Below are 25,025 nucleotides of genomic sequence, written 5' to 3'. Positions count from 1 at the left end.
TGGAATGAAATCTTGCTTCATTCGGCAACAGTGCAAGTTTAGCCTCGTCCTTTTGTCCCTCATCCCGAAATCGGTCAATTGTGACAGGAGAGTCGCGCAACTTTGCAAAACTTCCTGGCTCCGGCGGTCAGGTTTTTATTCCGTTCACTCGCCCCCGTCAAACCGGTGAGCGGGCAGCAGGTCGCACCGCGCACCCTCGCTCTGCCCGAAGCCGAGCCGGGCTTTTTCGCGGTCACCGAAGCCCCGCCACTCAGGAGCTGGGCTGGTGATTTCGAGCGGGAGAAAGCGCCGCCTTACCGATCGCAGGAACTCGGCAAGGTCCCGGCTCGGCCACGTTTCACACTCTTCTCGAGTCGGCAGCTTGGTGGCCATTGGATTCCGCCCCGCTCTCTTCACCTTGATCTCGCTCCGCTTTCTCGAGGCGAGGCGGAAGCTTTCCCTTTAAAGGGGACTGGGGGGGGTTCTTCCTCGTGCCCGTGTCACCGTTACGTAATCGGTCAATCGTTTACCACAAGGGATCCGGGGGCGATTATTTTGACATGTGAGCGACTGCGGCTTTAAACGACGGCGCTAACAGCAGGGAGACCAAATACAAGCCCCGCGGATGCGAACGATCCCAATTAAAGGCCAAAAATATACGTTGGTAATGTTTGCATTTTCATGTTATCACGTCGGGCAGTGAAAGTGAAATCGCCTTGGGCACAATTGTTTGAAATTAAACTTTGTTCAGAGTTTGACGTTTCAGTGACGCTTTGGAAAAATACGCGGGTTGGTTTCGGAACAGAATGAGTGAACTCAGGGCCGAAACGTTTGCTTACTTTAGATGCTGCGTGACCCGCTGAGTTTCTCCAGCACATTGGTGACCCCCCCCCTCTCCCCCCCCCCCCTCTCCCCCCCCCCTCCCCCCCCACCTCCCCCCCCCCACCTCCCCCCCCCCCCACCTCCCCCCCCCTCTCCCCCTCCGCCCCCCTCCCCAACTTTGGTTCCAGTTAAAAGGGGAGTCGTGTGTGAAGCAATGCTGGAGCTTCCAGGGGCGATCGGATTGATCTCCTTCAGGGCTGGCAGACGCTGCTGCTCTGGCAAGGCTTGACGAGGGGGTGGTGCTCCGCATTGACCTCTCCTCTCCGCTCAGAGAGTGGACCTGCCGCTGAACTTCTACCTCCCCAGAGAATTCTCGGCCACATTCCAGTCTGCCTTCCGCCCCCGACTAATGATGGCTAACAAAGGAGCTTCACGGTGCCATCTGCGAAGCCCAGATGTCCCACCCTGATGGTGCCAGGATTGAAGCTGGCAACCGCGCCAATCTGAAGACGGTCGTACCGCAGTTTCAGCTGCTTCCTAGCTTTGCCACCAGCGGAGAGAACCCTCTAGATCAAGTGCACACGAATGCCCCTGGTGTGTACAAGGTTGCCCCTCACCCCCACCTTGGATACTCAAGCTATGTATCTGTCCCACTAACCCCGACGTACAGTCCATGAGAAGGACAGGCCAATGCCAAAGATCCGTGTCCCCCTAATGAACAGGCATAGCCACAGAAGAGATAAGGAGAACTCAGTCCAAGGTCAACCCACACAAGGCAGCGGGACCAGACTACATACCTGGACAGGTGCTAAAGGATTGCCCAGACCAACTGATTGAGGTTCTTCTGGAAATCTTCAACACATCACTGCAGCAGTCCATGGGGGTTTCCATGTAGCCATCATCATCCCGCCCTAAAGAGGTAAACAGTAAAATCCCTCATCAAGTACAAAACAAAGAAGATGATCGTGGACTTCAGGAGGACCAGGACTGACCACCCTCCACTTCTCATTAATAGCTAGAAAGAGTAGAGAGTGCCAAGTTCCTTGGAGTCCACTTAACAAGTGACCTATCTTGGACAAATAACATCTCCTCACTTGTCAGGAAGGCACAACAGTGACTGTATTTCCTCAGGTGAATAAGGAAACTGGCCACCATTCTGTCAATTTTCTGCAGGAGCTCCATTATGAGTGAGCAACCTGGCTGCATCACAGTCTGGTACAGTTGCTATGCATTGGTTTTCAACCGTTTTCTTTCCACTCACATACCACTTTAAGTATTCCCTATGCCATAGGTGCTCTGTAATTAAAGGATTGTTTAAGGTGGTTTGTGGGTGGAAAGAAAAAGGTTGAAAACTACTGTTTTAATCGTACCTATTGACTCGTTATGTCCACGGTTTCAAAACTCCAAAGGAAATGGGCCATGACAGTTTTTCTCAAGCAAGATATTTCAGTGATTCTCAACCTTCCCTTCCCACTCACTTATCACCTTAAGCAATCCCTTACTTATCACAGAGCACCAATGGCATAGGGATAACTTAAATGGTATGTGAGTGGAAAGAAAAAAGGTTGAGAACCACTGCTACAGAGCATTGGCTTGGAGGTCAATTCCACAGGACCACAAGACTGTCAGAGAGGATCAATGTGATCTACCAGGATAATTGTCTGAAGAGGGAGCACAAAATCATTGAGGACCCCTACCACCCCACACACAGCATCTCCTGTCAGGGAAGAGATACAGGAGTATCAAGGTCAGAAATGTCAGGTTGAGGAACACTTCTATCCAAGGGCAGAAAAACTACTCATACTAACCATCCAACACTATTATTTATGAAACAGTATTTATTTTTATTATGTGTACAGTTAAATCCCCATTATCTGAAATTCAGGCAACCAGCAGCTTCAAACAACTGGCAAAAAAAAAGTTGCAGAAAGTAAAAAATACAAAAATTTAAAACTGGCACCCCTAACGGTCAATTCACCAATCCATTTAATATGTAGTCTCGTGCAACTGGCAATGTCACTTATCTGGCATCTACCACTCCCCATAGGTGCCTGATACAGATTGGGGAGGGTAGGGGCACAAGGTTTATTATACATGTGTACTGCAAATGTATCACTTGTCTGTATGTATGTTTTGTCTGGTTGTGTGTTTGAATGTTTTGCACTGAGGACTGGGGATCCTGTTTTGTCAGGTTGTACTTGTGCAATCGAACGATAATAAACTTGATCTCTCATTTGAGAGCCTCAGAACTGAATGATGTTGGAGGCACATTAAAATGTTCACACTTTTAAGCATTCACCCTGAGGGGAGGAGGGAGAAGAGTTTGTGTCTGGGGAGAAATAGATTTTTCAATATGTTGACTGCCTTGCCCAGACAACAGGAGATGCAGATGGAGGGGAAAGATTTACATAATGCTCTTAGCTGCATTTACGACCTTCTATATCTTCTGATATTGAACAAAGCATCTCTCGTACCACATTGATGCATCCAGCAGGTATGCTTTCAAAGGTGCATCTATAGAAGTTTTATTTATTTATTATTTAATTTTAGAAATATAGCACGGTAACAGCCCCTTCTTGTCCACTAGCTCGTGCCGCCCAAGTTAACCTACAAACCTGTATATCTTTGGAATCTGAGAGGAAACCATCAGGGTCATGAGGGGGAACATGCAAACTCCTTACAGATAGCATGGATTTGAATCCTGTTGATATAGCGTTGCACTAAATCGTACGCTAACTGTGCTGCCCCAGAGCTGTTGAGTGAAACGGGAAGGTGGGTTACCCTAGAAATTATATTTATATTCTTTAGAATTGAACCAATCCAAGTTCAAAATTCAAATTTATTTTCAGAGTGCATGCATGACATCACATAAAACTCAGATCTTTCCTGTGAGCCAGGCAGAATTTCTACTGTACTCAAGAAGAAAGCTACATACACCAGAGGAGCAAAATGTAAACAAAGAAAGAAATGCAATTGGAATGTGCGATAGAGAAGAAATAAATATACAGTAATAAATAATGTACAAAGAGTCCTTAAATCAGTCTCTGGTTGAGGCTTGGTGAACTGTCTCAGGAGATGGGCAGATCAGCCATGATCATATTGAAGAGTAGGACTGAGTTGAGGAGCTGCACCTGGGCAGTTCAGCATTAGTCACTAAGCAGTGGTGCAGTCCCCAAAGGTTCATCAACTAAACAATGTTACTGCAATCCTGATTATGGGTTTGAAGTAGATTTTCAGTACAATAAGTCAGTCAAAAAATGCCTGATTTGTTCAGAAAAGAGATGTTGAAACCAAAATTATTAACACAAATCTGGCCTGCATCTTAACACAGATATAATTGCCTATCAGAGTCATTACCTAAAATTGTCAAAGAATTAGAATGTTTGGAATTCCTTGAGTTGTCTTGATTCATTCACTTATGCCATATTTTTAGAAAATCTAGTTAAAATGGGAATTATTAATCCAGAATTATGCAAATGCATATTCTTGTACCAAGGAGTGAATATTAGCTAAAGTATAGAAAATATGTACCAATGACGCAGAACACCATTTTTTTCCCCTAAAGGTTTGCTTCCTGAAACAAAATTGGGGATTATGATAGATAATTTCAAACTGAACATGAAGATAATTTCAGATATGCTGTATCACGTAGGATAAACATTAAATTAACTTTTATTTCATTAATCATGTTTAATGGCATAATGATGCTGACACATTGTGTTAGTTTAACTGAGCTAAAGCTGTTTTACTGTTGATTTTCATTTGTTCTCAGCATCTGATGCCTCTCGTGTCAATGTCCAACAATAGTCGGCCAGCAATGATGGATTCCAGTTGCCCTAATACCGCTTTTCTGTGGTCGCAATCCCTCATGTTCGTCACTGACTGCACCAAGATCAGCAGGGAAGAAGTCCAAGTGCAAATGCAGAAAATGAATTTTCAATGACCTGTTACTCTTCACGGGTTTGTATGCTTGAAGTAGACTTAAAATATGACAGGAAATCACAAAAACAGGTTATATCTAAAAGATGGTATGTGATAGGAAGATTTAAAGGTGATTTTCATGATCAGCTGTTCAAAATCCAAAAAATAAACCCCAAATTGTTCAGGAACAAAAATCATAATTTACCAATATAACTGTAAAAATATAATGACATTCAGCAGAAGGGGATTTCTGAGGAATATGGAACCAGATTTTTAAAAACCATTTAGATATCATTTGATTCATAGAAAAAGAATAATAGATTATCATTATTTTCATCATAAACTTTGTATTCATTTGACTTAACTCAAAGATAGGTAATGATGTCAACATTTGAAATATGCTTTGATTAAGATGTATGACCTTAAACTATGAGATATAGGCACGTAGCGATGGTATATTTGATATTACAGGTGATGATTTGCTTCATTGCACACATCACTTGTGAACATTTTTGGTGGGAATCCTGTTGCTTGGCCAAATGTTTTGTGCCGGTGCATATGTAGTGCTCTTATGCACCAGTTAGATGCAGGGTTGGCAGCTGGCGATGACAATCTTCACGGTTTTCTGATTTTATGGCATTCCTGCTGAACTAATGCAGATGACATCAGGTGTCAGTTGTCCATGTGGAGTTCAGAATTGCCGCAGGGAGAAGCCGCTCCCCACCTCCAATGGTTGCATGAAACCCCTGTGAATTGTAGCCTTGAAGGTGATTACGATTTCAGTTCACTTGAGAGAACTGTCTTAATTCACTGGAGTGAGAACATAAATTTTGTTGCACAGATTGTTATGGCTGGGACAGACCTGTCATCCCTGATTCATTGCCTTTGGCTGCTGTACATGGGACAAATGGTGGCTGTTTCACAACCTCATCGCATGATGGGGAAGAAGAGGGGAGAAGGAGTTCCTGTATAGCTTGAATCAGCAAATATATGACTCAGGAGTTTCCTGTGCAGTTTGAGTCAGCAAATGTATGACTGATATGTCTCTTACTGAGCATCAAAGGCTTTAGGAACTCCATTTTTCCAAGGAGATGGCAACAGAGATTTGCCGCATGCGCAAACACAGCTGCAACCATCAACCAAATCAAAACCTCTCTGCCTGTGATTGTAAAGGTTGCAGTGACTAGCATTTTCACTTCATTTTTTTACGGTAACGGGCCATTTCAAACGATGAGCCCATGCCACCCAGTTAACCTACACCCCCGGTACGTTTCAAATGGTGGGAGGAAACCAAAGCCCCCGGGGAAAACCTAGGCAGACAGGAGGAGAATGTACAAACTCCTTACAGACAGCGTGGGATTTGAACCCTGGTCCCGATCACTGATGCTGCAAAGTGTTGCACTAACTGCTACACCACCCTTTGACTGCAAGTGTTTTCACTTCTGGTTCTTTGCAGCTGGTGATAATAGTAAGGCCTCCCAAAATCCAGCCCACTGTTGCATTCATGAGATGACAGAGACTTTGTAGTCTGAGAGAATCAAGTTATTTTTCATAGGTCCTTACTATTGCTTCTGAGGCAGATTCCTCATGCACCTGACCCATCACATGAAGACTCCACCACTAATTTATTTTCTACATTATGCAGAGTTTGAAGATTGAACAGAACTATATTGTTAAGTGTGGAAAGACAAGTTTGATGAATCCCAAGAGCAGCAAGTCTGAACACAGATTAGTTAAACAATTATATTTATGTACAACCGTGGGGAAGTCGCAACAAGGAAACACACTCTGTCTCTTTCACATCAGATTGTATAACATACTCACAAAGGATGTGATAACTACCCGATACTCACAATCACCCGCAAAAAGATAGCTTTACCATCAAGTAATAAAGTACGATGCTCGCCACCCTTTGATGCAATGCAGGCATGGATCTTAACTAAACTAATCTTGGGGACAGTGATTTCTAGACATACAGTACTACAGCTCCCAACCCTTTGTCAGTGCACACCTTACCAATGACTCTCTAGCGTTCATAACCTGGAGTGGAGCTAGGGAAAGAAGAAAAAGAAACCGATGGTCAACACGTGCTACTGGATGGAAAGTCTGGCCCAGCATTCAGTTAGGTAATTGAAGGGGCCAATGAGTAGGTGTGCGCTAACCTGTGATGGAGCTTAACTTTGATTGGCTGGTGTGGCGACTTCCGATCAGGAATCTGCTGGAAAGGTCATGTGAGACACATGATCCTGCATATTACATACACGTATCAATCTTTAACTATCATGTTGCTCTGCAGCCTGGGTCTGTCCAAATGCCAATTCCTGGCTGTATGAAAGATGAAAGACATCAAGGTAGGGTCAAAGTAAAAGGAGCACCAATTGAGATAAATGATTACACTGCCTACATCTTGGAAATCAGAGAAGAATATTGGATTAACAATGAATGTGATGGGTGAAATGTGAGCACATCATCTTCCTCAATGAATTTCTACTGCTGTTGGTCACAGACAATGAGATGACAATTCTATTGTCACCTACAGGCCAGGATGGCAGCAAATATGAGCCATCCTTTATTAGAGGCAGTTCAGAAAGTGTTCCTTAAATAGATTCTCGGGGAATGCAGAAAGGTTGAGCCTATATTTGCTGGTAAATGAGAGATTATCTTATTGAAACAAAATATAGGGTGAACATTGAGATAATGTTTCCTCTTCTGAGGGGATCCAGAACTTAAGACTATAGCTTCAGAATAAAGTTGGAGATAAGGAGGATTCTGTTCTCCCAGAAGGTTGTGTACCATTGGAACTCGCTTCCTCAATGAGCTGTAGATGCTGAATTATTGAATTTATTCAAAGCCAAGTCAGACAGTTTTTGGTATTCAGGGAAATCATTGGTTATAAGGAACAGGGAGGAGAATGGAGTTGAGGCAAAGATTGGATTGATCATGATCTTATTGAATATTGAAGCAAACTCAAGTATCTGTATAGCCTACTAATGATTGATAGGATGAGGGTATTTCTGTCAAGGCCATGATATGTGGCTACATCACAGTCTGATACGGTTGCTGTGGTGAAATGGATCAGAGGTCAGTCTACGGGATCACAAGAGTGTCGGATGGAATCCTTGGGGTTTCCACCTCCTCCATCCCCGAGCTCCCCTCTACCCACCTACCAGGATTGTTGTCTGAAGAGGACATGCAAAATCATTGAGGATCCCTTCCACCCTGCACCAAGCATCCTTCAGCTACTCTTGTCGGGGAAGACATACAGGAGTATTAGAGCCAGCACCTCTAGGCTGACGAATAGTTTCTTCCCACAGGCAGTGAGAATGCTGAACGATCAAAAGAACTGCTTGCACTAACTATCCGTGACTCTCATATGTACAAAACAATATTTATTTATTTATTTAGTTATTTGCATAGATAAAATACTTGTCCTGCATAGATAAAATACTTGTCCTGCATATGTATTGTTATGTCTTGTGTCTCTGCATGTTTTGCACCTTGGACTGGACAATTCTGTTGTGTCAGGTTGAACTATGTGCATTCGAATGATAATAAATTGAACTTGATTATTTTCTCATCCCTCACTGAGAGCAGAAAGTATGTAGATGAGCATCTTGTAAAGCAAACATGTGATGCCCCTGATGTGGTTTAATACCAGCAGAGTTTTTAAACTGATATTTGGTGTATGCTGTTTAGAGAAGTAGTATGTGTGGGTTTTGTAGTGTGTATGGAGAGGGTATGAATCATGATTGATACCGATTGTTGTCAGGTGAATGTTGGTGGTGTATCACATGAACCAAGGGTTGAATCTAGTGAACCAGATGTTGGGAGGTGGGACTTGTCTTCATTGGCTCTGACCAGATGTAAGAAGGCATGTAAGATGTTTTGATCCTGGGGTTGATTTCCCACATGGGTTTCATCGCGGACCTTAGCTTTCTGGGCATTCCTGGTTGGAAGTGATTGGTCCTCATTCCAACTTGCCTCCAAGCTACACAGCGCTACCTCAGGAAATCTCACTCCACTCTTTTGCCATGGGCCCAGGCAAGTTCCACATGGCTTCTGGCAGATGTTTTAGGCGGTGCAGATTTTAAGAGGTTCAGATGTGGTTTAAGTTAGCAAGAGCTAGTATGAGTTTTTCTGCCCACTAATTAACTTGAGTCGAGAATGATAATGCTTGCTGTGTGCATCAAGGAGGATAATTAGATTAAAGTTCGATTTACGAGCAAACCAGCAATGGGTCATAAAGAATGAAGGTTCATGATTGCAAGGTAGATTTTTCAATAATATCTAACTTCTCTCCAACAACACAATAAACAATTGGTAGGATAAATGTATTTTTGGCCAGGATGTGATTATTTGCTCATGCCTTCTAACTTAGGAATATGATAGTGAAGTGCCTCATAAACCATTACAGTTCTTTGGGTAAAGAAACTTCCATAATGCTATTAGGGGAGGGATTTCCAGGATTTAGACCCTGAAATGATAAAAAACTGTACGAATAGAAGGGGAACTGCATTTTGCTTGGGTGAAGAAACTTCCATAATGCTATTAGGGGAGGGATTTCCAGGATTTAGACCCTTAAATGATTGAAAACTGTACGAATAGAAGGGGAACTGCATTTTGCTTGTGGCCCTCACCCTTCCACTTCTTTGCAATAGAGATCATGGCTTTGGGAAGTGTTGTCATTTTCAATAATCACAGTGCAGTTAGTAGATGGTACATGTTGGTGCAATAGTACACTACTGGTGAAAGAAGTGAATGCTTCGTCTGATTACAAGGAATAAGCATCAAAATGATTTTAGTTAAGAACCTGTGGGAAAACAATTGCATGAAAACAACTCAAGCAAAACAGCAAATTATATTGTTCTGCCCAATTAAATTGAGTAGTACTCTACTTAAGTAGCAATATGAATGCAAGTCATTATCTCTCTTCAGGGAAGGCTGAGCTTTGTGCTGTGTGTGCATTGGTTTCTGAGCATCAGTGACATTTCTAATTAAAGAAAATAGTTGATAGGCTATTCGGTTTTTATCAGTTGTTAGAAAAATAAAATGCATAGCAATAAACCTGCATTTTGGTCTGAGGCAAGTAATTGTGCTTTAAAATCAGAGGGAGTAATTAGTGTTGAGAGGTTCAGAGTAAAGAAATGGAATTCAGATACTGAGACAGATGGAAACATCAGACATGGAAGGACAGAAAGGATAAAATAATTGGGAATTAAAGTTATGAAAGTAGGCAGTTGAAAACCATTGGGGATAGGATAGAGGCCACGAAGAGGAATGATATAAAATGATTAATAGAATTTAGAACAGCAGTGCAACTCTTTTAAGCATTTAAGAGACTCTTAAGAGATTCTTGTAAAGGTACATGGATGAAATAAAAATAGAGGGTTATAGGGTATGGTGGGTTTAGTACTTTATTTTAAGGAATATATGGGTAATCACAACATTGAGGGCCAAAGGGCCTGTACCGTACTATAGTTTTCTGTGTTCTAAGCAGGACCGAAGTGCATGCTCCGAAAATTTTACTTGAAAACATCAATAATGACCTCCTGGGTTTTGGAAGTATTTTCTGCAGACCTGAAAGACCTGCAAGATCAATATAATATTTGCATGATTTAGAAGATGGAGAATTTTGCTGTGTAGTTCCATGACTGGAAATTAAACCCATTTGCATCTATTTTTATACATCCCTGCGATCTGAAAACCATCCATACCTTGATTTTCTGACATCATACATAGAGATGAATTCCAATGGGATATTTTTCTTTCAACGGTAATGACCAAGTCAAGTTTATTGTCATCTGATTGCACAACTCCACAAAACATCGTTCTGCGGTCCTTGGTGCCAAACGTGCAGACACACAACCAGACATAACACACATACAGACAAATAATACATATGCATGACAAGTATTAGATCTGTAAAAATGAATAAATAAATGAATATTGTTTTATACAAATGAGAGTCTTGGACAGTTTCTTGGTTGTTCAGCATTGTCACTGCCCGTGGGAAGAAGCTGTTCCTCAGCTTGGTGGTGCTGGCTCTAATACTCCTGTATCTCTTCCTCTACAGGAAGATGCTGTGTGCAGGGTGGAAGGGGTCTCAATGATTTTGTGCGCCCTCTTCAGACAACAATCCTGGTAGATTATGTCGATTGGTGGGGGGGGGGGGGGGGGGGCGGGTGGTGGGAGGGAAGGAGACTCCAGTGATCCTCTCTGCCACTTTTATGGTCCTGTGGATTGATTTCAGATTCATTTCTCAGTAGTAACCCTACCACAGTGTGATGCAGCTCTTAATAGAGCTCCTATAGAAAGTTGACATAACGGTGCCTGATAGCCTTGCTCGCTTCAGTCTTCTCAGGAAGGCTGTGGCGCCTTCCTCACAAGTGAGGAAGTTTTGTGTGTCCATGACAGGTCACTAGTTAAGTGAACTCCAAGGAACTTGGTGGTAAAACACAGGATTCTGTTGACACCGTGATTAAGTGAAAAAATGCACAAATGCCGGAGAAACTCAACAGGTCAAACAGTGCCTTTATGTAGCAAAGGTTTTGAATCATACTAATAGAAATGTAATTTTCTTATCATTGATGCATCAATATGCACTTCCCTCATTTCCTTAATAATGACTGAAAATGTTTACAAAATGAGCCACATAAACCAGATACCTTTTAGTTACTCTGCAATAAGAGCAAATCATGCACTGATTTCTGTTGTGATAAATGTGAGCTGTTAATGCTACTTTTTGTGGATTGGAAAATATTTAATTGGGGAAGGACTAATTATAATAGAATGAGGCAAGAACTTGTGAGAGTAAATTGAAAACACATGTTCAAGGGTGAAAGCACAGAACTAATGTGGAGGAAGTTCAGGGACCAACTGTGCTGGGTTCAGGATAGGTTTGTCCCACTGAGACCAGGGAAAGAGGGTAGGAAAATGGAATCGTGGTTGATAAAGCAGGTGAGGAAGGTAGTCAAGAGGAAGAAGGAAGCATACATTAAATATAGGAAGCAGGGAACAGGAAGGGCTCATGAGAAGTACCGTATTTTTCAGCATATGCTGAGTCTTGAAACCCTCAAAAAGCACTCAAAAATCAAGGGTCAACATACCCCAGATACAAAAATTTATCGAAAAAAAAGGACTGCTCAATGTAAATTCAGCGTTTAATTCGACACTGGAAGCATCTCCTTACCACCAGCACCGCTGCTCCCCAACACCTCCCCATCGCTGAGTATCACTATAACCCACCAAGACATGCTACAGTTGTAGAGCCTGAGGTTGCCGCTGCTGGCCATGAACGTGAGGTCCCCATTCCTGCGGGGAGGCCGAGGTCCCCATTCCTGCCCTGTCGGCTAAAGTCCCGACTCCTGCTGGGAGCCGACACAAAGACGTGGTTCCTACACTGAGCACACTTGGGTAGTGAGGCGACTTCTTCGATGCAAATGGCACCGCTCCCGATGTTGAGAAAGGAGTCGTTGTCACCGACTCCAGCTGCAGCCGATGCTGAAGACTTGGACCCAGCTCTGTTTGGCATCTCCCAGCCAGAAGCAAATGGTTTTTTTAAAACTTGCTTGCTTAATTTACATATTTGTTACTTGGTGATTAGGGTGTGGTAACAAAGTTTGGGTTGTTGTTGGGAGGCCCGGGCACCAGTCTCCAGCACATTCCTTGCAGAAAATTAGGGGTCGACATATGCCCAAAGTATGATAAAACCATGAAATAAGGCTGAAAATGGGGACCCGACTTATCCGAAAGTCAACTTATATGTCGAAATATACGGTATATGGTAGGCAGAAGGTGCTTTAGAAAGCACTTAGGAGAGCTCGAAGGGGACATGGAAAGACTTTGGCATGTCGGATTAAGGAGAATCCCAAGGCGTTCCATGCATATATGAAGAACAGAAGGATGACGAGAATGAAGGTGGGACTGCTGAAGTTTAAAGGAGGCAATGTATACCTGGAGGTGGAGGAGGTCCTAAATAAATACTTTGCTTCAGTATTCACAAGACCTAACCAAATCCTACACCTAACCCTAACCCTAAGGTGTGAATATAAGATCACCCACTATGTGGACAATAAACTTACAAGTCCTGGAAAGGAAATAAGCCGCTGATCCCACTAATAGCTGGAAACAGGCACAAGGAAATAAAAGCGTGGGCCAACCAAAAGGAGCAGTTTATAGTGACAAAGAACCTCTCAGAGGAGACCAGTGAACACAAGAGGGGTGATTATTCTGCTGCCCCCATATTGATGACCCTAACCCTAACTCTAGATTTGACAATAGGTCTGCCAGATTTTGAGCAACCTGGTCTGTGGGTTTGTTCTCAGTTTGAACAGTCTGAAGCCCACCACCCTACTCCCCCACTGACAGCCCGCCACCATCCCCAAATGCTCTTTTATAAATTGTGTGCGTACATGTTATTAAATTGTGCATGTATTTTCCCACACTCTTTCATAAATTGTACGCATATGTGCTTTATTCCCGTTATGATTTTCCCATGCTCTTCTATCAATTGTGTGTTAATAAAAGTAATGTTTGATAGCAAACCTTTGTGTCCAGACTCATCTCTCACCTCAAAACAATGATAACCAGTGCAGGGACTGACAATGTTACTGTTGGCACTACTCACCATTGTTTCTCTGATTTCAACCTGGCATATGAAACTGGGAGAATATTTTTGTGCCACTTTTGGAGAAAAACAAGTGGGTCTAACGTGCTGAAAAATACAGTATGTTATTTGTGACATTAGATGCAGGCTCCGACGCTGTTGTTCGCAGAATGCCAGTATGCTGTATAAAAAATGCGGACTGATACGGAAAATCGTGTGAAAGCTGTTTGAAAGACATAAGGGACTTGAAGTATGAATGGCACTACATGGGTGGGGCTATGAGTGGAAGCATACAGATATGTTGTGGAAACTCTGCTCTATTGTCCCACCCACTCCCCATTTACCTTCATCTTTATGCCAGCCTTTAGCTAATGTACCATGGCTGCCATGGGAAAATGCACTTTAATAAAGAGTCAAATAATTAAACAATCCAGAAACCATAGTAATTATTCTTAGTAATTCCATTTATCTGTTTTTGGTCTGTAGCTCAACAGACAGTGTGAAAATTTTGTGTGCTGTTGTCATTAAGAAACATGTTTAACAAAAAAAAAGTGCTAACAGCCCTAATAACTTTTTAGTCAGATGTTTCAACAAGTCTGTGACTTCACAGTGAGTCATTTGAATGGAGGTCATATCTACGCATTTAGTGCACCAGAAATGAGTAAAATCCAATTTTCATTGCGTTCTATAGGTTTGGATATGCTATTTCCTGCAGAGTCAACAGATTATGACAGTATGCAATGCTAATTTAATATTACTGATCTCAAACTGGCCCTCAGCAATGTGTGCATCGCAGACTGATAATTTTCATCGCCCCCCCCGACACATTATTTAAATAGATTAACAATTAATTGTAGATATATTTCTGATTTATTCTCACAGCAGGATATGAGCAAAAATGTTTGGGTTTTTTTTTCAAACTTCTTCAGAGATTGCAAAGTTTCTAACAATATTTTAAGTAGGAGCCAAACTCTCTGTGTCAGGAATCCATTTAATTTGTCTAGTTATCAAAGCCAACATTTATTTCTTATTCCTGATTGCTGTTAAGAAGAGGTTAGAAAGCTGCATACTTGAACTACTGCAATACTTCTGGAGAAGTATATTATTGATATTGGCCAGGTTCTCCAGAATTTAGACCATTCACATCGAAGGACCATTCACGTTGAATGTTGAGACGGAGGTGAACCTCTAGTGATGGTCTTCCCCTATATCTGCTGGTTTGTCCTTTATGGTGGAAAATATTATGTGTTTAGAAGCACTACTGGAGTAACTAGGGCATTTTTTGTGATAATACAGCATGGTGCATTGTCCATGGAAGGAAATAATGTTGGAGGACCAATCATTCAGGTTGAAGGAGCCAAGAGTCCTGATAGAGTCTACTTATTGAGGGAAGTGAATATTCAAATATTTGGCCTCATGGCTGGTGGAAGGGTATGGTTCTAGACTGGGGTCTTATCTTTTGGGGCACACCACTGCAGAAAAAAAATGAGGAAAAGACTTGCAAATGAAACACATGTTGGAGGACAATTACACTAGTGTCAGGTTATTGGTCAATATGTTCCTGCGAGCATTGTCCTTAACCTAACCAAACTCAGCTGTTCAATCATGAGCCTCCTTCCATCATAAGGTCAGAAGCAGGGACATTTACTGATTATTGCTCACTGTTCAATTTCACTCTCGAGATAATGAAACCATTTATTTCTGAATCTGACAATACTCAGGCATGAGTTGATACTATCCATTTCACATAAGTTCTAGACAATGACAATCTCCAACAAAATAAAGTCTAACCATCTACCTTTGACATTTCCAAGTCCCACACCATTAACAATTTGTGGTAAAAGTTTGGCTAGAATGCAAAAGGACTGGGAGCAAAGGTACTGTGGTTGCAAGGTTAGGTGGTGTATGGTTATGTTGCGGCAAGCTAATGACTTCTTGAACCCTTTTCCCATTTATAGGCTCTGTATAATGCTGATGCTGGACTGCTCCAGGATCTTCAGCTTTGAACCCAGGCTCTATGACATTTTGGCAGTGTGGCTGAATTTGCACGTCCATCTGTCTTCTAGTATCTGCTCCATCAAAGCCTTTACCTGGTGTCTTTTGCTTTGGAGCTCATTTTACACCCGTGTGTTCAATTTGGATTCCTAACCCCTCTGCTGCAATTTAAGACATTGCCAGCTGATTGATCTCATGCAAATCCTACCTCATCTGATGGTTAAGTGATGATGTGTCTTATTCATCACTCATTTGATACCATCATCAGTACTTCTTCAGGTAGTAGTCCAGTTTTGGATGCTTAGCTGCAGCTGCCAGCATTTATATTTTTAATGCATTCATTTGATATGAACATTGTGAGCAATTGCCTCTGAACTGAGTTTTTAAAAAATCAACAACTTTGATGGGTTCCTAGTTACATACAGTCCAAGCAGGTTAAGAATTGCACATTTCCTTTCCTGAAGGCATAAAAGTTCTATATCTGTTTTTATGACAGTTTGACTGTTTCTTGGTTATGGTGCCTGAAACCTTTGGAAGTTCCAGATTGATTTAAATTTATAGATACTATGGTGGGATTTAAACGTCTGTCTCTGGATCAATCATTTAGATTTCATAAATTACCCATCATACTACTGTTTCCTATTACATTAGTTTGTTATACAAGACAGAGGAACGTGTCAGTGAATGATGGGGTGATGTGACTTTTGTGGTTCAATATTGCTTAGCATAATTCATTTAGCACAAAAAGGAAGTGATCTGAGTGTTGCAGTGGCTTTAGATGCAGAATGGGATTTTTGGTTTAAAGTAATAGAAAAGTTTAGATTTGCATTAATTAAAAAAATAATAATTTAATTTTTTAAAAGCATTATATAATAGTCCTAAAACTAAAATAGTAACAAATGGACAGGTAACAAGGATGTCCCTTGACACCAGCTTTATCTGTTTCAGCTATAGAACTGCTTGCCCAGATGATTCGCTTGAATTTACAAATTAAGGGCTTTAGGGTAGGTCAAGAGAAACACAAAATCAGTTTATTTGCAGATGATGTTTTAACATATCTAACTTGACCTGAGTCATCTTTACAAAGATTGTATACCCATCTGGAAGAAAATGGGAAAGTTTTGGGTAAAAAATGAATTGGGATAAATGTAAAGTTAGGGCTTTGACTGTAGGTGACAATACCCAGTGTCAGAGAGATATGCATCTTAAATGGCCAAAGAAAGGTATTAAATATTTAGGAATACGTATGGTTAGCAATTTGAAGATTTTTGTATTAATTGAATTATTTATCTTCACTTAAAAAGATTGGGGAAGATTTTAAAAAAACTTTAGTTGGAAGGGTGAATTGTATAAAGATGAATGTATTTCCAAGGATACAATATCTTTTTCAGATGTTACCAATATTAATACCTCAAATTTGTTTTCAAGGATTAACTAAATAAGGAAATTTCTTTGGAAAGGTAAAATGGCAAGAGTTTCTATAAAGAAGTTCATATGAAAATATGAATTAGGAGGACTACAACTCCCTAATTTTAAGAATTATTATTGAGTGGCACAGATGAAATTCCTTGCTTCTTTCTTTGAAAATGTAAAACCATATGGGTTAATGTAGAAATGAACAAAATTGGAAAAAAGAAAACAGAAGAATTTATATATAAGTGGGAATCAAAATGTGGGTTACTAATAAAGACATAAGGAATAAAATAAATCAAGATATTGGTGGAGGATCTTTATCACCTAAAATGCCATTGATTCATCTTCTTTTGTTCTTTTCAAGAGATAATTAGTTCTTAATTACATGGTATTGTAAAGGGATTATTAATGTGGAAGACTGCTATGAAAGAGGACAATTAATGTCGTTTGAACAATTGAGGAACAAATATGATACACCACGTAATATTCTTTCATGTTATTTTCAATTAAGGCCATATTTGAGAGGTAAATTAGGGCCAGCAATGTTTTTGTCTAATTGTACTGAGGTAGAACTTCTTAATAGGAGTGAGAATGTCAAAAACATTATTTATTTGATATATTCATTATTACAAGTAGGAACTCCTAAATTAGGATTGTATAGACCTAGGCAGAGATGGGAAACAGATTTGAACATTAGGATAGATCAACACATTTGGGAAAATTTATGCAGAGATGTCTAATACTATTAATGCAAGGTGCAGATTAGTTCAATACATTTTTTACATCAATTATATCTTACAACACAGAAGATGAATAGATTGAAATCATATTGATCAGATCAATGTTTTAGATGTGGTGAGGATGTTGGGTAGGATCTTTCATATATTTAACGTGGTCTTGACCAAATGTGAGACCTTTTTATGTGTCTACAAGTAATTTTTTACAACAAGTTACAGGAGCTGTTTCTCCGTTAAATGAAATTATCAATTGATCGATTGAAACTTGTTAAATTAGAATTAGCAGTTGCGAGAAAATGTATTGCGATCACTTGGAAATCGGATATATCTTTTACATTGTCAAGGTGGCATGCTGAAATTCCAAGTTGTATCCCTTTGGAAAATACTTACAATCTAAGGAATAAAAACTCTGTTTTTACCAATTTTGCACCTGTATACTCTAATAATGGGGTTCAACTTGTAGTGATATCTTTTTTACCCCTCTAGCCTTGCAGAATTCTTCTATATGTTCGTGTTAGAACTGATGAGTTATACTGCATGACATCTCTCTCTGCGATCCAAGAATCTTTGTTACTTTTTCCTATCTTTTTATACTTTTTTAACTTTTGAATTTGTATTTTTTTCCCTTTTCTCTTTGGGTGGGGTTGGTGGGAGGGATGGGTTTTGGGGTGGGTTGAAAACCATCATTATGTAATCTATTTGTTCTCTTTTTGATATCTGTATATGTATGTATGGAGTATTAAATAAAATATATAAAAAAGAGTTGGCAGTATACTCATGCTATGAAGAATTGTCTGCAGCTGTGATACAAGTCTGAAGGTGCAATGGAGCGTAGAAGCCTTAAATATAGACAGATTGACAGAGGTGCCTGGTTGGTGAATACAGTGGGTATGAGGCATTGAGCATGATGGTGTAGTTAGCAGGATATAATATTTGAATATGTATTCACTGAATTTTAACCATACACCATGATTGCTTTTGCTTTGACTGCATCCAGGCCTTGCCACATGGCTCCGAGTATCCATAGTCTCTTGATACTCCCCTTGTTGTGCTGGTGGAGGGTTTAGCATCTAGCCTGTCAGGCCCAATCCTGCTAATAGGATGAATTTTACCTCTTTTCACCTTCTCCACTCAAATCTCCAGCTTAGCACTGGAAATTAATGGAAATCACTCTGTCCCATGTTGCATCACACCTGTTTTGTCCATTCATTGACACATTTAATTCTAGGTCTTTCTGCCACAATGCATCTGACTTTCCGCAGTATGTTCACTTCAACTTATGCTGGTCACTCACAGAATTGAGCCTCCTGCTGAGGTGCTAATGAGCTTAACAGAATCATTGGCGCCAGCTGGTGCCACGTTATATGTCAGTGAACAGGCAGTACTAAATTTGCATGTTTCCTGCATAAGATGAGCATGCCTGGATTAACCAAGCGATACCCTTTTTTTTATGGTGTCAACCAAGTTAGCTCTCTGAGTATAATTTGAAAATTAGAACTAAAATTGTTGCATCAAATCTTTACCAGTATCTACTCTATCTTGAACATTTGTCATTCAGAGAGCCCAGGGGACCCCAAAACCCAGCAGCAATAGATATTCAGCAAGACAAATGGTTACTTAAACAAAAGTTTAAATATGAAAACAGGATCGAACTTTAATTTATTACTATTAACTTAATCTAACTTAACCCCTTTCTAATTCTAAGTGCACATGTATGTCATGTGTGTGTAAGTTCAGAGAAGTTCTTTGATTCACAGTCCAATCTCACTTCTCACTCTTCCAAGTTCACTCGTATCAGGCAATTCTTGTACTCTGCACAGAATTTAATATTTATGGAATTTCACCAGGATTTGGTGCTTGAAAAGTAAATGGTTACCACTCAGGAAGGTTTTGTCAGTTTTCAGAGAGAGATTTGTTGCTCGTTGGACACCCACAACTGATTCATTGAGATCAGCCACTTCAGTGTCTTGATGAAGAAACTTGCCCCATCAGGGTTTTCCTCTTTCTTTCAGGTCACCACAGAGCTCCTTTTTGTTTCTCTTATTTCAAATGAAACATTATGCAGCCAATCCTCTCCTCTTATATGGACCACAAGGGTTTTGACCAGGCTAAACTAAGAATTAACAACTTGTCTTCAAAATGGGGCTTTTCCACAAGTTTGCCAGCTTGTCCTGTTCCAGTCCCAGCTGCTGCTGCTGAACTGTAGCACTGAATTCTCTCTCTCTCTCTCTCTCTCTCTCTCTCTCTCTCTCTCTCTCTCACTCACTCACTCACTCACTCACTCACTCACTCACTCACTCACTCACTCACTCACTCACTCACTCACTCACTCACTCACTCACTCACTCACTCACTCACTCACTCACTCACTCACTCACTCACTCACTCACTCACTCTCTCTCTCTCTGAAAGAAAAAAACACATGACTCTCTTAGAACAGCAAACTGCACTCAGACTGCAGCACCGGACCCAATCTTCTGAGTTCATTCATCTGTTGTTTTCCAAAACAATAATCCATTACTCCACAACATGTCCAATTAACACCTACTTGTCTCTATGGGCATTCTTCAAAGTTTTTGCAAAGGCACTCAGAGCCTGGACTGTCTGGCTTGAGCAGAGCTCTGGCATTTTAAATGAGATCTGTTTTGAAGTGTTTGTATGTGACCTACACTAAAAAAAATCCAGCGTAAGTTATCTCCTTTAAAACATATCTATGTTTTATACTTACTATATAAAATATAACATAATCTGTCACAGTATTAGAGAAATATTCCCTGGATTATGTGACCTAAAATGTTGACTATTTCTCTACCTCCTTTGATGCTGGTCGACTGGCCTGAGTTCCTCCAGCAGTTTGATTTGTTTGGCTCCAGATTCCAGCATATGGAGTCTCCTCCATGACTATAAACATATTCTGGTTGTATTCAGTAAGCTAGGTCAGAGGGTAATATTAAATCTCAGAACATTGTGTTTAAGAAAGGTAAAAATGGTTGAGGTGCCTCAAATACCTCAAACCTAATAATAATAGCAGTGAGAATTCTGAAATAATGGTCAGATGCTGAGTTCTAAAAGGGAGGATTTGTCTCATGGACAATTTAGTACCGTTATCAGACGAGAGAAAGATCGTTGGTTGAAATTGTATTTTGGTTTTTTACTTTGAATTTTTTTTTTTGTTTTTAAGAAAAGGATCATGGATGACAATTCTAACAAGATAATAAGCATATTTAAATTGCAAAACTTATTTCAATCATTCTTCTCAACTCATTTCTCTTCAGGAGAGTGAGGCAGAAATGTGAATTTAAGAAAGTGGGGAGAAAGGTTTTGTGCTCTTTGCTAAGAATGCTAATTCTGAAATTTTTTAGAATCAGAATTGTATAAATATGCAGAATGAAAATTCCCTTGATTGAGGAGTATGTAAATATTAGCATGCCATGGAGTTTTGTACAGCATTCTCAAAGGGTTAATCGGTACTTTATTTCTGTTCGTACAGGAATTCAATTTACCCCTCAGTCTGCAGTACTTGTTTAAGAAACTAATGGGAGGTGACATCACTGACATCATTGACGGGTGTAAGGACATTAAAAAGTATAGAGAAAGTGCAGGTGTCAGAGGTTTGTTGCACGGCAGATAGTGTAACTTTTGTATCACTGTAATCAGGATAAAATGAGCTCAGAAAAAACACCGGGAGGTATCACACCAAAGAGGAAAAAGCAAAGAGAGGATGAACTTCACAGTGCACACAGTAAATACGAAGTGAAATTTCAAGATCTGCTCATATTTGTTGTGGAAAGAAAAATGGGATCAAGCAGAAGAATGTTTCTGATGGATTTAGCACGTAAAAAAGGATTCAGAGTGGCTGATATCATGAGGTATGGCATTATAAGGCTCAGTTGATGTCCAGACTCACCTGGCATTTTCTTGTGGTGCTCACTTGAAGTTACCTGGGGTGGTGGGGGGGGGGGGTGTGGGGGAGGGAACCCATGCACAAGGGTTAAAAAAAACAATTTCAAAATCTTGAAATTTTTAATTTGGGAATATACTTAAAATCAATGCAAATATACCTTAGGAAAAAAAACACATAAAGGTAAAACAAATTATTATGAATTTTTATAAAATAAACATTTCTTTCTGTTTAATTGTAAATTACTTAACTATATTGGAATTCATAGTTTGGGGATATGATCCATTGCTCGTCTTATCACAAGTAAAGGCAATAATAATAGGTGATAACAGAAATATCAGTGTTCCAAGTTGTTTAAGAATTTGAACCAGACAATTCCAATCTCTTGATTGCCTGGTCTCCCTGTGATCATATTGGATGGACTGGAACGCTGTAAGGGGCAAGTGAACTATTTTTATTTTGTAAGGAAATATGAATAAAATATATAACATATTTATGATGATAACAGCTTTCCTTTATGACCAAGAAAGACCTTTCCAAAAACAGATGGTAGGAAACAATGGGTCATATTTGCTGGGTACAGTGCAAATATAGAATGTTGCAGACACTGATTTGGGCTTTGGCAATTTACAATCTGCAGCAATAAATTAGATGAACTATAAAACAGCTTTCATGTTTTTTGATATGTAAAGTTACACTCAAATTCAACAAAAACATTAGAACAGAGGAATGGTGTTTACTTTTCTGCAGATGCTTTTAAGTTATTTTAAAACGTATAAGTTTGATTTGATTTACTTGGTATTGTATAGTTGTTTAAAAACTTAATCATGCCAAATCTGGGATAAACAGCAGATCAGTTAATGCTATGATAACCAAGCTGGCAGACATGCATTGAATTGAATGCAGGATGAAAACATGTAGTTATTCAACAACTTTTTGTGTTTTCTTCTGTGCAGTTTAAAATGTTGCCACAATGCTATACCTTGTGCCAAGAATAACCACAAACGTGAATATAACAAAGAAATAATGGGAACAAGCCAGATGTCAAAATCCCCAGTGGTATACCTAGTATGTATGTGACAGGAAGATAGGGCCTTAATTACTGTCAATTATTTTTCTCCAAATAAAACCACAGGAAGAAGAGCTTTGACATTTCAAACTGTAATTTTACACTTGAAGTATTATTTCAAACTGAAATAATTATTTTTCACTGTAAATTTTACCATCTGTTAATCAACATAATCTAAACACATTTTATCTTTAAAATTGAAATAATTTAAGTCACCATGTGCAATAAAGAGAATATTAAAATTTGTGGTAATATTGCAGATTGTGAGTATTCTATTTCTTTGTTCTTGCTTTCCTTAAAATTATGCTATTTATTTTGAGTGTGCCTCAAGATAAAAAGTACTATTGATGGGAGCATACTGTGTTGGCTTTGTTTGATGCCTGGTATTGGTTAGAACCAAATTTACAAGACCTCCTGAACAAATGGGTTCATGGGATTAGGAATGATAAATTAGCCCAGTCTGAGGTTTGGCTAGTGAACAAAAATAGAGGGTGGAAGGAATGGACCATATTTAGAGGGACACAATGCAAATAATAGAATGTAGCAGAGATTGATGCCTGGGCCTCAGCAATTTACAATCTGTATCAATGAATTAGATCAGGGAATCAAGTGTACTTTGTCCCCGTTTCATGATGTTACTTAGCCTCTTAGGAAAGTAAGCTGTGAGATATAAATGAGCTGAAGAGTTATGGACCAAATAATTGATTAGGCAAGTGAAATATGATGTGATGAAAAGGAAAATAAAATCATGCTCTTTAGAGGAACCTTTTAATAAAGAATGAATATTATGTATAGTAAATTTTCATTGTAGGGATTTGGTGTTCCTTGTGCACAAATTATAGGAAGTTAACATGCAGAAATAATAAATAATTAGGTTGTCTTCCTGCAATAAATGTTAACAGAGATCAGAGATGGTGCAAGCATTCCTGAATTACCATGTGTTATTTAAGATACCTTTTCTAAAAAAAGATTGATCTGCTTCAGAGGGGGTGTAATTTGTGAGATGGCGATCCCTCCACTGAGGAAGAATTCTCCGAAGTTTGAATGAATAAGATTCAAGGTTCATTTCATTGTCACGTAATAATACATTAAAAATGTAACATAGTCTTGGACTTTGCTTAATCTTTATGCACCTAATATAGATGATCAGTTTATTTCAGAAGCTTTTTTATTGTTAACTAGAGCTAATGAAAATATTTTAGTTGGGGGAGGATTTTAATTGTGTTTTGGACCCTTTTTTGGATAGAAATCCAAAAAGTATAAGGAAATCAAAGATGGCAACATAAATTGGTGCGTGGATGAAAGATTTAAATCTGGTAGATATTTGGAGGAAGGTTAATCCTACAGAGAAAGATTTTTTTAAATTCTTCATGACATGATTCATTTTCTAGAATAGATTTTTTTTGGTATCAGCACACCTACAGGGTAGAGTATTGCAAGCTGAATATAAAAGTAGAGTTATATCAGACCATTTGTTATTCTTTTCTTGTGAAGGTTCGGAAGTGGTACGTTCGTCATACAGATGAGGGTTTAATGCAATGTTACTGAAAAAATCAGAGTTTGTTACTTTTATTAAAGAACATATCTCTATTTCTGACTGAGGATGTTAATTCTGTGGATAGTCATTTTGTATTATGGGATGCTTTGAAAGCTTAGTTGAGAGGGCAGATCATTAGTTATTCTACAAAAGTTAAAAGACAATATATGGCAGAAAGTTTAAGGTTGGAAAAACAGATTGCTGAGTTAGAGAAAGATTTTCAGAAGAATGTGACAGCAAAAAAAGCTGCCTTAGCGATGATGAAATTATGTTATAATATATTACAAACTTATTAGTTTGAGCACTTAATTAATTGATCTAAACAATGTTATTATGAGTTGAGAGAGAGAGAGAGCTCATAAGGTACTTGCTTGGCAACTGAAAACTGAACAGACATCTTGGACTATTAATGCTGTTAAACAGAATTCAACAATTACCTATAAGCCTCAGGACATTAATAACCAGTTTTATTTATTTTATCAAAAATTATATATTTCTGAGGGGAAGCAGGACAATGATTCTATTGAATTTTATTTATTTAAATTAACGTTACTGGTATTAGAAGAGAAAGATATTCAGGAATTAGAATCTCAATTTACAGATTTTGAAATTAAGGAAGCTATACAGGAAATGCCAAATGGAAAGTCTCCAGGGGATGATGGATTTTCTGTGGAATTTTATAAATTTTTTAATGATGATTTATTTAATATATTTGGAGATGTGTTAAAACAAGTTATTGAGGATCAGATGTTACTGGAATCTTGTTCAAGTGCTTTAATAACTGTTATCCCAAAAAAGATAGAGATCCATAAACGTGTCTTCATATAGGCCTATTTCCCTATTAAATGTAGATTATAAAATTATAGCAAAAGTATTAGCGAAAAGACTTGCTAAATATTTACCAAAGTTGATACATACTGATCAAACAGGTTTTATTAAAAATAGAAATGCATCAGATAATATTCTTCATTTAATCACTTTGGTCAATGCATACTGAAATCAACCTAACCATTCTATGGTGGTTGCACTAGACGCAGAAAAGGCTT

The 25,025-nt window shown here is 39.3% G+C and overlaps 2 protein-coding genes and 1 long non-coding RNA gene across 8 annotated transcripts in view; 2 read left to right on the top strand and 1 right to left on the bottom strand.

Annotated features, from left to right (window-relative positions):
• blnk (B cell linker) overlaps positions 1 to 801 on the bottom strand; it is a 149,776-nt gene extending 148,975 nt beyond the window's left edge. The window contains exon 1 of one of the 4 annotated variants that reach the window (XM_069900488.1): positions 298 to 801. In XM_069900488.1, coding sequence (XP_069756589.1) covers positions 298 to 372 — 75 coding nt within the window. In that variant the 5' untranslated portion in view covers positions 373 to 801. The remainder of the gene's footprint in view (positions 1 to 297) is intronic. The other 3 variants (XM_069900487.1, XM_069900490.1, XM_069900489.1) reach the window with 3 other exon arrangements.
• On the top strand, positions 157 to 10,807 carry LOC138744397 (uncharacterized). Its single transcript, XR_011345505.1, has 3 exons — positions 157 to 643; positions 4,574 to 4,761; positions 6,368 to 10,807. It is a non-coding gene; the product is annotated as an uncharacterized lncRNA (long non-coding RNA).
• A 10,277-nt stretch (positions 10,808 to 21,084) lies between these two features.
• The window catches only part of LOC138744389 (DNA nucleotidylexotransferase-like), a 301,609-nt gene continuing 297,668 nt past the window's right edge, over positions 21,085 to 25,025 (top strand). For all 3 annotated transcript variants that reach the window (XM_069900499.1, XM_069900498.1, XM_069900500.1), the window contains exon 1: positions 21,085 to 21,341. In XM_069900499.1, coding sequence (XP_069756600.1) covers positions 21,136 to 21,341 — 206 coding nt within the window. In that variant the 5' untranslated portion in view covers positions 21,085 to 21,135. The remainder of the gene's footprint in view (positions 21,342 to 25,025) is intronic.

This window comes from Narcine bancroftii, chromosome 10 (genome assembly GCF_036971445.1).
Source record: "Narcine bancroftii isolate sNarBan1 chromosome 10, sNarBan1.hap1, whole genome shotgun sequence".
Classification (NCBI taxonomy): domain Eukaryota; kingdom Metazoa; phylum Chordata; class Chondrichthyes; order Torpediniformes; family Narcinidae; genus Narcine; species Narcine bancroftii.
The sequence above is the reverse complement of the archived record's forward strand: the minus strand, read 5'-3'. Positions and strand labels throughout refer to the sequence as shown.